This window comes from Spermophilus citellus, assembly GCF_964194105.1.
Source record: "Spermophilus citellus genome assembly, chromosome: 17".
NCBI lineage: Eukaryota > Metazoa > Chordata > Mammalia > Rodentia > Sciuridae > Spermophilus > Spermophilus citellus.
In genome coordinates this window covers 53,111,822-53,124,826 of record NC_138199.1, presented here as the reverse complement: position 1 = coordinate 53,124,826, position 13,005 = coordinate 53,111,822, and the positions used below count along the sequence as shown (strand labels likewise).

The window sequence follows — 13,005 nt, the reverse complement described above, 5'->3', positions numbered from 1 at the left end:
TTCCTGTCACAAACTGCCATTTAATGCTACTAGAAACCAAACTCAGAGGAGTCTTAAGTAACCATAAGGATTAATTCATCTAATAAAACTGGAAAAACATCTGTTCAGATGAAAATCCAACCCTAGTGGCAGCATCTTGAACCAATGGCTTAGAGTTGAGGGCAGCAAAGACTGGAAATGTTTGGTAAGGAATTTTCACATTGCTTTCTGAAAGCCTGGGGTCTCTTAAAATATGAATGCTTAAAAAGACAAATACAGGGCTGGGGATATAGCTCAGTTGGTAGAGTGCTTGCCTTGCATGCACGAGGCTCTAGGTTCAATCCTCAGCACCACACACACACACACACATGACAAATACAACTTGAAAATAAATAAATATATTCATGATATGTAAAGTTACATTTTTCTAACTACCCCCACAAGGTTAGGAGTATCCAAAAAACTCTGATGACCGTCTTAAAAATGTCACAATGTGGTAATTCAGCACCATGAACATAGTAGTTCTTCATAAAGAAATGAAACGTCCTTCAAATCTCCATGTAGACTTTTTTTTTCCTCATTCTTTTTCATTCTTCTTACCCTAACCTCCGAGTTCTTAAGAAAATATACCAATGTTTGAGGAAACTTAGAGGTAAAGATTTACACATTCCACAATATAATTCTGTATACTTGGAGAGGCAGTTAATTTAACTTAAAAAGGGTTTACTTATTCATTTATGTATAAAAATAAGACCCATTGATATTATTCTGTGCTAATATTCATGAATCTATAGATTAAAATTCCTTGCTGTCGAGTAAAAAAAGTCATATTTGGTTTTGGAGTGAATGTATAAAGTACTAAAATGAAGACTCCATAGCTCTCTAAATGCCAGATGAATACTTTTGGGTGGATGTGAGAGAAGAATTTAAGACAATCCAGTAGCTAAGATATTTCCAATTAAAGCTCTGTCTTTCAGAGCATGCTCTATTTCCTTCTCATCAATCTTCAAAGACACCTGAAAAGAGAAAAGGATTTTGCATGGTGAAGAACCCGTAAAAGCAAAGTTGCTACCGCACTAACTTCTACCATATTAAACTTCTCTCCCTAGAGGCAAGCAATTAAATACTGCTTTTTACAATGGCCTGGGAGGTGGGGGGGAATCTCATTCATATCACACTCCTATTCTCAAACACCTTAAATCTTAACTTTAAAAAAATTGCTTATCTAATTATTGTCATTTAAACAGTACAATTAAAAGCACTGTCATAAAGAAGCAGTGGGTCATACCTTTGTAAATCGGGTTTCCTTGTTTTTCTTTAATCCTAAAATTCCCCTGGATTCTAAGAGCCCTGAAAGTGACAAACACTCTGACTGGTCCACAGCTGCCACCTGCTGTTTACGACAGACATTACTGTAGGCTTCATATAACTGGGAGGAAAAAGAGGGAGAATTGTTACTTAAAAGTCACCATCCTTGAACAAGCATTCAGTAGATATTCCCAAAACCCTATACTGTAATGTAGGAAGAGGACTTTAAGCTTAAGCACATCCCAAGGGAAATTGAGTCAGTTGCCTTTTATACAGTACCAATATTAATTCTTACTGTTAAAACACTTAATTCATACCAGTTGGAACATGATAAGCCTTTGGAAAATACCTGTGTTGCAAAGCAGATTCTCATCTCTACCTCAGCTTCTTCTGCTGAGATTCCCAACTTACCTTCCCCAGAGTGACTTCTTTGATTTTCAACTGCCTGGTCAAAAGCAGCAAAGAGCAGACCAAAATCTTCTGTTGGAGAGGGAAGGAATCCTGTGCTCCTTCTCGGCCCAAATTCATCCTGTTACCATCAACTTCTGAAATAACTTGGGATATGTGAGTAAGACCAACACGCTTGGGAACCAGAGACTCAGAGGATGATTTACCTTCAAAGTAAATAATAATGTTTTAACTAAAGGAAACCCATGTCATTCACATGATGGCAAAGCAAAGTTCCAACTCTAACTAGAAGCCAAAGGATAAAAGACAATGCTATCTTCAGAAAGATGCCAAATAAATGTGGGAAGACTTGGGAAGTAGGGTTATTTAAGTGACATTTGGTCCTACAGAATGTAATTCAATGTTGGAGAGACAAAATCTACCTCATAATAGAGTAAGGACCAGACAGAGAGCTATGGTTTTCTGCCTTGGAAATTCTTAATGCCTCAGAGGTAAAGAATAGAACCTCAAAGAAAAAATGATAACTATGCCCAGCTATTAAGAACGTAAAAAAGAAAATAGTTGGAAAAATTACCTAATATTTTGAACCAAATGAGTAGATAAATGTGGACAATAAAGTCAATCTCATATCGGTCATCCAGATGGCCTCCGAAATGACCTTTGAGGTTTGGTTCACTTGCCCAAGCTGATATGCAGGAGAGTAACACTTGAGAAAATGTCATTGGATATCCTAGCAGATAGCACCCTCTCAAAAGTCAGAGGTTGGGAAACTGCCAACAAGCTGCACAGGACTATGGGCTTATTGTTTGGAGATGCATGATTTGTAAGACAGAGGAGGGATTTGCTCTGTAACAACCTTTGCCTGAAGTTACTTCCTGAGACCATTTGCAATTGCCCCACACAATTCGCTTCTATTTCATTACCACAAATGGGATGCTGCAGAGGACTAATGGAGAAACCAGAGCTCACAGATCAAGTAACAGAATCTTAAAATTGAAAGGAATTCAGAGGTCTATTCTTACCCTTTACCCAATGGCCGAGTCTGCTCTAAAACAATCCCAACATGTGGTCACCTATCCAGCTTTTGTTTGAATATCTTCATTGCTGCAGAACCCACTATATTTCAAAGAAGTTGTTTCTATATATTAGAAAGTTCCCTCTTTTACTTAGTTGAATTCAATGTTCCTATAGCTTTCTGGAACCATTAAGTTAACCTCACCCATATCAAGTCAAAAGAGGGGGCTGGGGTTGTAGCTCAGTGGTAGAGCACTTGCCTAGCATGTGTGAGGCACTAGGTTCAATCTTCTCAGCGACTATATATAAATAAATAAAACAAAGGTCCTTTAAAACTTAAAAAAAAGGTCAAGATAGGAATTAGGTTAGTCTAGACCTTACAACTTCTTTTAACAATGTTTGTGCCAGTGGTGCTCACTGACAAGCAGAAATGTTACTGGTACGGCAAAAAGGTGGCGGAGGGAGGTGAAGAGAATCAGGAAACCAGTATCTAAGTTTATATACACATTGGCATATATTGACTATCCTCAGTCTAAACACAAATTTGTCTACTTCTGAAATACTTTAAGTTATTTTTTCTTTTCTAAGTTATTTATTTTAACAAGTTGATGAAAGAGAAAGATTTTATGCAGAACTATAGTGATAGAAACAACTTTTTTTTTATAGAGAGAGTGAGGGAGAGAGAGAGAGAGAGAGAGAGAGAGAGAGAGAGAGAGAGAGAGAGAATTTTTTAATATTTATTTTTTAGTTCTCGGCGGACACAACATCTTTGTTGGTATGTGGTGCTGAGGATCGAACCTGGGCCGCCCGCATGCCAGGCGAGCGTGCTACCGCTTGAGCCACATCCCCAGCCCAGATAGAAACAACTTTAATAACTCCAAACCAGTGCAGGAATGAAGGAAGAAACAGCCAAGTCAAACTGTCCTGTTTTTAAATATTAACATTGGATATTAAACATCAATAAGATATGTAGTTCATGGCCATTTTACATCTGCCACATCTAAAAGAACAAAGCTGCAGGGAAAGAAAGTTAATTTTGCCATTTGTGATAGCCTTCTGTTTACTGTAGCAATATGATCTTTGTACCTCTACCCTCCTAGACTTGTTTAAAGGCTTAAGATATCACAAGATGAACTCACAATTTTTTACCTCTCTTATTTATCAGACTTTGTTTTCACCTCCTTGCACTCAACTTAAGCACCCACAAAGAAGCTTATTGTTGACAGTTTTCATTCCTAGATCCTGGAAAGAAAATTGACTCTATCCTAGCCATTTATATAACACCCTGGGGGATTCATTTCCAGTAATTCATAGACTATGGTATTGGCAGGCAAGATTAAAGTAAAATAAATGAAACTGACTAAACACACACACAGAGGAATGGGTGAGTGTATATTTAACTACATTCATTTTATCTTTATACCTCTTTCCTCAGCAAAGTTAAGCTTCCAATTATAAAATAAGACAAAAAGAAGATAAACTACTTACACTCAGACAGTGGTTTGAGGATAGTCTGGCTTTTGACATCTGACTCTACAATTTCAATAGCTCTCCTATAAAAAAATTTTTTCTAAAATTAATTTCATCAGAGCCAAACTAAATACCACACCAACCACCAAGCTCAAAAGCAGGCACATTAACTAAAAGCATGTTTAAAAAAATTTTTTTTTTAATATTTATTTTTTAGTTTTTCGGCGGACACAACATCTTTGTCTGTATGTGGTGCTGAGGATCGAACCTGGGCCGCACGCATGCCAGGCGAGCGCGCTACCGCTTGAGCCACATCCCCAGCCCATGTTTTAAAAATTTAAAGCCCCCAAACAAAACTAGGTTATGTCTCAGCTAAAGGGGATTTAATTGCCTTGAAATAATTCATGGACCAGGGATTTGAGAAATTTCAACACACTACATGGTTCCTTTTAGATGCCAAGTAGGTCATCAAACATTGAGCCAATAACATTTTGGAGGAGGAAAAATGTCATGGGTAGAAAAGAAGATATTAGTGTGGGTGACTAAGAAAACTAGCACCATCCATACACAGCAGACCTAAAAGGGGAGTCATGAGTTATATATACATAGGATATGTAAAGGCTAAATCATGCCAGCCTACATGAATGTTGTTCATAGCTATAGTCTTCACTCAAGTAGTTTGCTGACTAGGGAAACTTTTAAATTCAGGATCATGCAATCTAGCAATAGGAAGAGCTTACTCTCCCACTGCTCTCTCCAAAGTGCTTTGCCCACAGGAAGCCATAAGCCAGACCTGGATCTTCTGCAAGGCAGTAGGGGGAGGTTGGACCAGAGGGCCAGCACAGCAAGTATCATTTTAATGGACCCAGTGTCCCTACTGGGAGGGAAGAAATTTCATCAGTCAGCACAGAGGCTTTCCCCAGCAGGAGAGGGAGGGGGATGGGAAAGGAGAAAGGTCTGGAATACTGTGGGGGACTACCAACTGGAGGGAAGAAGGGGTGCCTACAAAAGGAAAGAAGGGGAAGAAAGTCTAAAGGCAAAGATGGTTCAGGTCCATAAATAAACCTGCTTGAAACCAGCTAATGGAAAAGTAAACTGGAGTCTTTTTTAATACAAATGTAATTAACCAATCTATAATCACCACAGGGAGTGCCAGCAACATCTCATTTGTTTCTCCCTCTGTAGGTAATGGACTGATAATGTTTCAGACATTAACACGGTGGAAATCCAGAGCTCCCCACTGAGAAACAAGTCCTCTTTTCTGAGTGTAGAAAGTAGCAGAATGAAGCCTCTTAAGCCACATTCACTTGAGTTACATGAGACAATTAACAGCCATTTCTAGATTTCTTTAAATAAAAGCAGCCTACAGTGCCATAACTCACCTGCAAACATCTAGCGCTTTGCGAACATCTCCTGAAACAGCGGAGACTTTGCGGGCACAGAACTGAATTGCAGCATTGTCCAGAACCTGATCTCCAGACACCTTTAGACAAGACATAGAAGACAATTTGAAGCTCTCTGCAGTTTAGGTTCTAGATGTAAATATTTAAGACCAAACCTGACTGGCTACCCATTAGGAGTTGTCTTTTCTATTTGTAAATAAATGAAGATATTTCAGTCTTCACATATTAAGAATTTTTATAGGAATGTGGCAAAGGTTCACGAATGAGGAAAACCAAAAAGCAGTTTAATCAGAACATAAATTGGCAAAAAACAAAAAAAAACCCACAAAACTATTTAGTCACTTTCAGAAGAAAATTTTTCATAGGCCCTATTTATAAAGGTCATTAAAGAAGCATTTGAGTGGCTGGGCATGGTGGCATGCAGGCCTGTAATCCCAGCTACTCAGGAGGCTGAGGCAGGAGGATTGAGATTTCAAAGCCAGCCTCAGGGCTAAGGTTGTGGCTCAATGGTCGGGTGCTTGACAAGCAGGTGTGAGGCCCTGGGTTCGATTCTCAGCACCACATATAAATAAATATCTGTTGACAACTTAAAAAAAAAAAAAAAGTATATTAAGAGATTTTTAAAAAGCTAGCCTCAGCAACTTAGCAAGACCCTAAGTAACTCAGAGAGACCCTGTTTCTAAATAAATAATAAAAAGGGCTGGGGATGTGGCTGGGTGGTTAAGTGCCCCTGGGTTCAACAGGAACTAGGGAGTTCCAGAAAAAAAAAAAAAAAAAAAAAGCATTTGAATGAATTATTCCACTTCTTTTATTTCAACACTGAAGATCCAATAAATGGAGCTATAAATGGAAATTCACACAAAAATGTTCCCACTATGGGTCCATAGGTATGCCCCATACCATTAATAAAGCAATCAAAGCAAAATAATTTAGAACTACAGTTAGGTTTCCTCAACAAAGGTCATCTGAGGAACAAAATTTGGCATAAGGGTTGGCACTCACTTGATTAAGTCGATCCTGTAAGATTGCGGCTATCTGGTTTCTGGTATAAGGTGGGAAGTTCAATAGCTGTGGCTTACATTTTTCTCTAGCTTCCAGCCTTGGCAGAATTCTGTCTGTGAGATCCAGGGTATTAGCAATACCTGAGGAGGAGATAAGAAGCATCATCAGTCAAATCATCTGAAAAGAAAAACGAAACCTCTGAAAGATAAACACTTCCACTTATAATCTAGCATTCAATTGTTGCTTCCCACCTGCCTTCCTCCCCATTCCAAAGGTAAAATATACCTATTAGATAGGATATATATATATATATATATATATATATATATATATAGTTAGTTAGTTAGTTAGTTAGTTAGTATAGAATGGTCTTTTCAAAGTAGGGTCAGAATTATTCACTGATAAGCAGGACCAAATATATTTTAAAAATCTATTGTTTCTAAAAATAAAGTTTTATGTCTTATTAATAGGTGGGGATGGGTGTGCTGGGGTTTGAACCCAGGCCCTTGTGCATGCTAAGCACACACTCTACCTCTGAGCTACACCTCCAGCCCCAGGTCATTTTTATTTGTTTATAACAGAAAGGGTATTGCCATGTTACCCAATTGTCTCTGAACTTTTGATCCTCCTGCCTCAGCCTCCTGAGTACCTGAGACTACATATGCCATCATAGCACCAGCTCCTAAGTCATTTTTATTCAGCTTAAAAGTAATGTACCTTAGATTAAAATTACTAGCAAAAGCTGGACAGATTTATTTATTTATTGTGCAATACTAGGTATTGAACCCAGGGCCTCACACCTGCTAGGCAAGTACTCTACCACTAAGCTACATGCCTAGTCCAAAGTGAATGAAGCTAAGATAGGAAGACAAGTTTGAGGCCAGTCTCAGCAATTTTGCCAGGCCATAAGCAAAAGATCCTGCCTCAAAAAAAGATTATAAGGGCTGGGGATATAGCTTAGTAGTAAAGCATCCTTGAGTCAATCTCCAGTATTGGAAACAAACAAACAAACAAACAAACAAACAAACAAAAAAACCCAAAAGTTTCAGAACCACCATGTAACATTAACAATTAAGAACTAACCAATCAGCACTAATCGAGAATTGCTCAGCCATGGCCATTCAAACAGTGTGTATAATACATCCTGCCCTTTGGTGTCCAGTTGATCCATCTCGTCCAACACCAACACACTATATAGAAAGAAAAACAATTAGCATCCATAGTTACTTTCTTAAACCTTCAATCTGTTTGATTTGGACTAATTGTATGTCACATTTGTAAAGTTGAGACAAGTTTGAAGACTGTAATTTATATAAATCTCTAGTCACTCTTAGAACGAAACCCCCAACATCCCAGTGTTTTCAAGCAATTAGTTTTAAAAACATTTTTTCCAATTTAAAAAATTAGAAAGTGTACTTTTCTTTTTAGGTTTATGTAACTACCTCTTCTTATAGAGCAAACATCGTGAATATTCTTTTGGTAAGCAATAGATCTTGCAGATTTTCACTGAGCAATATGTAGCAGAGAAATACTTACATCATGGGGCCCTTCTCTGTAGTCATATGTTTTTCCAGTTTCTTCATCATGTCCTTCCCAGCTAGCCTGGATACTTCTTCTTGACAAATCTCCTGAGCAATAGCTGGGAATACAGCCTGGGCTTTCCTCAAGGACATGCAATTCAGCATGATAGTTTTAAAGCCTTTTACTTCCTTCTAGAAAAAAACAAACAAACAAAAATAAAAAACTTGGCAGTTATTTTGGCTTCAGATAAAGATTTGATGAAATTTGAACTATCTTGTGAGAGATAATAGTATACAAGAGAGGAAGTTCTACTTTCATTTGGAAAGATTTAGACAATGAAACAAAAAAGTCTTATTATTTTCAATCTCCTAAATGTTTGTCTTCCTGAACCCTTAATAACCAAGTATCGGGCTGGGGTTGTGGCTCAGTGGTAGAGCACTTGTCTAGCATGTGTGAGGCACTGGGTTTGATCCTCAGCACCACATAAAAACAAATAAAATAAAATAAAGGTCCATTGACAACTAAAAAAAAATTTTTTAATATATATATATTTTTAGTTGTAGTTGGACACAATACCTTTATCTTATTTATTTTTATGTGGTACTGAGGATTGAAAGGGCCCCACATGTGCTAAGTGAGCGCTCTACCGCTGAGCCACAACCCCAGCACCCTAAAAAACATAAATAAATAAATAAATAAAGGTATTGTATCCATCTACAACCACCACCACCACCACCAACAACAACAAAAACCCCAAGTATCATTTTAGCAAGAGCATCAACATTCAGATTCTCAATGTACCTTGAGGTCTTGCAGAATTCGGCTTAAACAGGCAGTTTTTCCAGTTCCAGGAGCACCAGAAAGGTACAGACTTCCAGCTTTTTTCCCACAGATGTGTTCCCTCAGGAAATTCCTGATAACATCCATTTCCTTTTCTCTGGCAGGCAGACGATCTGGGACAGCTGTATTGAGGACAACCTTTGCTTGTCGGTAGCAAGTACCTGCATCAGACATAAAAAGGACAACTAGACACAACAGAAGGTGACTGAAAAAAACCCACTGAGCTTCATTTGGAGTCATCAGCTTTGTTTATAACAGCTGCCATTTAAGAACGCACCTTCTTGCTTGAATAATCTCAAATGTGCAGAGTCTTTCTCCATTGGACATTTCTGTTCAGAATTTGTTATGATCTCCTGATCTTTTTGAACTGAGGGAAGTATTTTATTTTGATGAATTCTGGCTTGTTCTCTTTTGCTAGGAGACTTAACTGTCAGCTGATTGTCAAATACCAATCTCCGTCCCTTAGTTGTATGTGAACGAGGGAGGCTATTCTCTTTCTTGCCTTGCTTTGGTGGAGAACAGGGAGATAAATGGGGAGTGTTGCATAGGTTGTCATCACCTGAAACATTAAAATCAAAACATGGTCACTCACAGCAGTAGATAGTGAAAAGAGAGGAGAAACCACAAAATAAACATCCTTCTCACCTAGAAGCTAATACTGGCCACTAGATGGCGTCGCTGAATCCTATTATTTCATAGAAATCAAATGAGTTCTAATGCAGTAAAATTCTAAAACTGTTCTAAAAAACAGGATTTCTCAACCTTGGCATCGTTGACATCTTGGACCAAAGAATCATTTGTTGTGGAGAGAACGTCATGTGTATTATGGGATGCTTCGCAGCACCCCTGGCTTTTACTTATTATTGCAATTGCACCCAGCTCTGATAACCTAATCACACCCCATTAAAAACAAATGCTCTGGGGCTTAAGGTGCACTTGCCAAGTATATGAGAGGTCCTGGGTGCCAACCAATGTTCTAAAATAAGAAAAGGTCTGAAAATATTAAGAACATGACCCATTTGTTTCTCTTGATTTCACAATATGAAGGCAAATTTCATAATACCATATAACTGCAACATAATTGAAAACAATGACAGAACTAAGTTCAGTATTAGGTAACTGAAGACCAGATCTATTAAGTAGTTCAGAAAGTGATCTCAATAAGTGGCTTAACTCTGAAGTTCAGTAAGCACTTAGTAACCATTTTGCTTACACCAAATCTTTATTTTATTCTGAAAATAAATAAAATTTATAGAGCAGACTCAACTGAACTTAGGAAAGTCTTTTGAAGGACAGGCATCTTATCACTGAGAAAAGAAAGGTTGAGAGCTACTGGTCAAAAAGCTGTACTCATACAAAGGAAAGCTTACCTAGACGTTTTCTAGGGCTGAGAGGCAGACTCTTTACACCAGGAGAAGAGGGTATAGCCTGGACATTTGTTGGTTGTAGTTTAGTGTCACTAGAGTTTTTGGTTTTGTTCAAAGCCCGAGATAGCTTCTTTTTGGGAAAATTGATTGTAGCCTGTGCCTGGGATCTGGTTTGAGGCATGATGGCAACACAGCAGGATGTAAAGAACACAGCAGCCTGTAAATGTGTTAAAGAGAATAGAAAATAACTAACATGGAATTTTATTTAAACTTATGATCAACATTCATTTCATAAATTATGTTATAATATTTTAGCATTCTGCTTCACACTCAAATCTATGCAATAACAGCTAACAGTGTTGCCTACCTAGTATGTGTAAAAGGTTGTTATAAGCATTTTCTCATATTAACTCATTTAAGTTTTACAGCTACCTAAGAGGTAGGTACAATTATTATCTCCATCTAACAAATGAGACAACTGAGATGCACAGAGGCCCCAAATCACAGGAAAACAGGGATTAACTAATCCCAAGCATTCTGGCACCAGCCCATTTTCTTATTCGCTAGAGCGACCCAATAAGTTTATTTTCATTTACAGTACTTCTAATCTCCTCACTCCAGGCTTGCGGGGCATCTTCAACTGAGCCCGTAACCGCCACCCTGACAGTCCTGTGCCCTGACAGCACAGCTCGGTCTTCACTCCGCTGTTGGACTCGGTAGTCCTAACTCCACACAGTCCTCAATTCTGGAACATTTCCTTCCTACAGTTTTCAGTTCCTTACATCACGCAGCACTGCCAGAACCTTTCCACCATTCCGAAGGCCCACATCCCTCTTCCTAGGGACGCCGACCTCAGACTTGCTGCGATCTCAGATCTCCTCAACTTTACCTGGGGCCTCGTGGGAGCCCGCAGCCCTCTCCCAACCCGCTGGCTCCCAGACCCCAGGCATCACCGGGAAATCCTCTCCTTTCCACCCTTCAGGGATGCGTCACCTCAGTGCAGGTTCCTTCTCGCGTCTCAAACGGCCTCAGGGACTCTCTTCCACAAGCTCCCCTAAATTACACACCAGCAGTAGAAAAGTCAGCTCGCGCCAAATCCGCACAGTCGCAGCATTCCCGCTTCGCGCTAAAGCCCAGCCATGCTTCCCATTGGCTGACACCGCCGCGCCACGAGCCTTGGCCACCACCCCTTCCTTCGTGTCCAATCCAGCTGGAAAGCCTACAGCCAATAAGACGGCCCCAGGTCTCAGAGCCAATGCGAGACCACACCCATTGCCGGAGAGGGCGTGTGCATCCGGGGCTTCCGCGGAAAGGCGCGCGGTGGCAGCGGATGCGGTTCTAGTTAGCCCGCCAAGACGCAAAGCCGGGCGGGGAATGTAGTCTTTGTCCCATGAGACTCTATTTCCGCGTTCTTCTTTGGACTACAGGTGTTAATATGTCATTGTCCTTCTCACTGCCAGACGTATCCATTTTCATTATCCCAATGTGTTAGATTTTCAGGGTAACAATACATAATACCTACCATTTTGGGGGCCAGGAATGATGCTAGCATTTTAGTCACCTCTAATTCAGTCCTGCAAGGCATGAAGTAAAGGAATGCACAGGATTAGAGGCCACACTATCTTAGGGGCAATGAAGAGCCTTGGACTCTGATGTCTTGGCACCTAAACTGGTATTTTTTTGGTAAAGTTTTATACGTGGCTTCAACACAGTATCTTTTGTGCTTCACAAGTGAGAAGTAGTTATCCCAGCGCTTCTGTTCAGGATAAGAATATTATACCCTGTCCACCTTCTTATCATTAATCCACATATGTGGGGAATGGAATTATGTCCTCTTAATATTAAAATCTTCTGTGGCCAAACCCTGGGGTTTCAGGGCGAGGAAAGACAGTTATAGACGAGGCAAGTTGAGCATTTAATGAACAATATAAACTAGAGCAGTAATTTGAAGGTCAGCTTACAAAGCTAATAAATAACCCATCTAAGCCTCAGGTTCCTTTAAAGGCCAGAACCCAATTCTAAGTGATGATAAACATTTATCTTTTACCCTTCAATATCAAATAGAGCCTTTTTATAAAACTGAGAAATAGGAACACAACAATATGATTGTTAGTTAATTGTTAACTTAGTTCATATAGATGAGTCAATACAGAAAGCTTAAGTATATGCTAGGGACTGAACTTGGTATTTTACCAACTATCAGCTTATTAATCTTCACAAGCATCCACAGAGTTGGTATTTCCATTCTATAAATGGGGAAACCAAGATATACAGGGGATTGCATAAGCCTGTCCAATGTCACACAACTACCAAGTGGAAGAGCCAGAATTTGTACTGACAGGAAATCAAATTCTTGACCACTTAGTCATAGGGGTGAGGTTAAACAGATGCAGGTTCTAAATAGGAAGAGACGGTGAAGGAGCTTTCTAGCAGCTAAAAACTACAAAACACAGGCTTCCATGAATGGAAAAAGAGTAACTAGAATGCTTTCTGATCAGATGGTATTTCTGACCTAACAGAATAACAGAACCCAGGATGCACCTTCACTATTCATATTTTTATAACCTGCGCATCTAAAACTTGCCATTAATAATTGCCAGCCTTGAGAGATTTGGGTAAACAACTACATTCACAGTAGGAGGGAGCAGAACTTAAGTACTTAAAGTGCATATTGGAGCTGACGAAACCACCAG

The 13,005-nt window shown here is 39.3% G+C and overlaps 1 protein-coding gene across 1 annotated transcript; it reads right to left on the bottom strand.

The window, feature by feature from the left end:
• Positions 1–470: 470 nt before the first annotated feature.
• On the bottom strand, positions 471–11,448 carry CDC6 (cell division cycle 6). The gene is made up of 12 exons (XM_081270481.1): positions 11,380–11,448; positions 10,316–10,529; positions 9,223–9,504; positions 8,907–9,106; positions 8,121–8,296; positions 7,668–7,774; positions 6,585–6,724; positions 5,562–5,662; positions 4,198–4,262; positions 1,699–1,901; positions 1,268–1,408; positions 471–995 (listed from the first exon to the last, which is right to left on the bottom strand). The coding sequence occupies exons 2-12, from the start codon at positions 10,491–10,493 to the stop codon at positions 906–908; spliced, it is 1,683 nt and encodes a 560-aa protein (XP_081126607.1). The 5' UTR covers positions 10,494–10,529; positions 11,380–11,448; the 3' UTR covers positions 471–905.
• Between the last annotated feature and the right edge of the window lie 1,557 nt (positions 11,449–13,005).

Excerpts from the sequence above, each read along its gene's own strand:
- CDC6 (XM_081270481.1), bottom strand. The coding sequence starts at position 10,493 with ATGCCTCAAACCAGATCCCAGGCACAGGCTACAATCAATTTTCCCAAA. Across the intron at positions 8,297-8,906 it reads GAATTCTGCAAGACCTCAAG|AAGGAAGTAAAAGGCTTTAA; the intron begins GTACATTGAGAA and ends GTTTTTTTCTAG. Across the intron at positions 5,663-6,584 it reads TACAGGATCGACTTAATCAA|GTGTCTGGAGATCAGGTTCT; the intron begins GTGAGTGCCAAC and ends TCTTGTCTAAAG.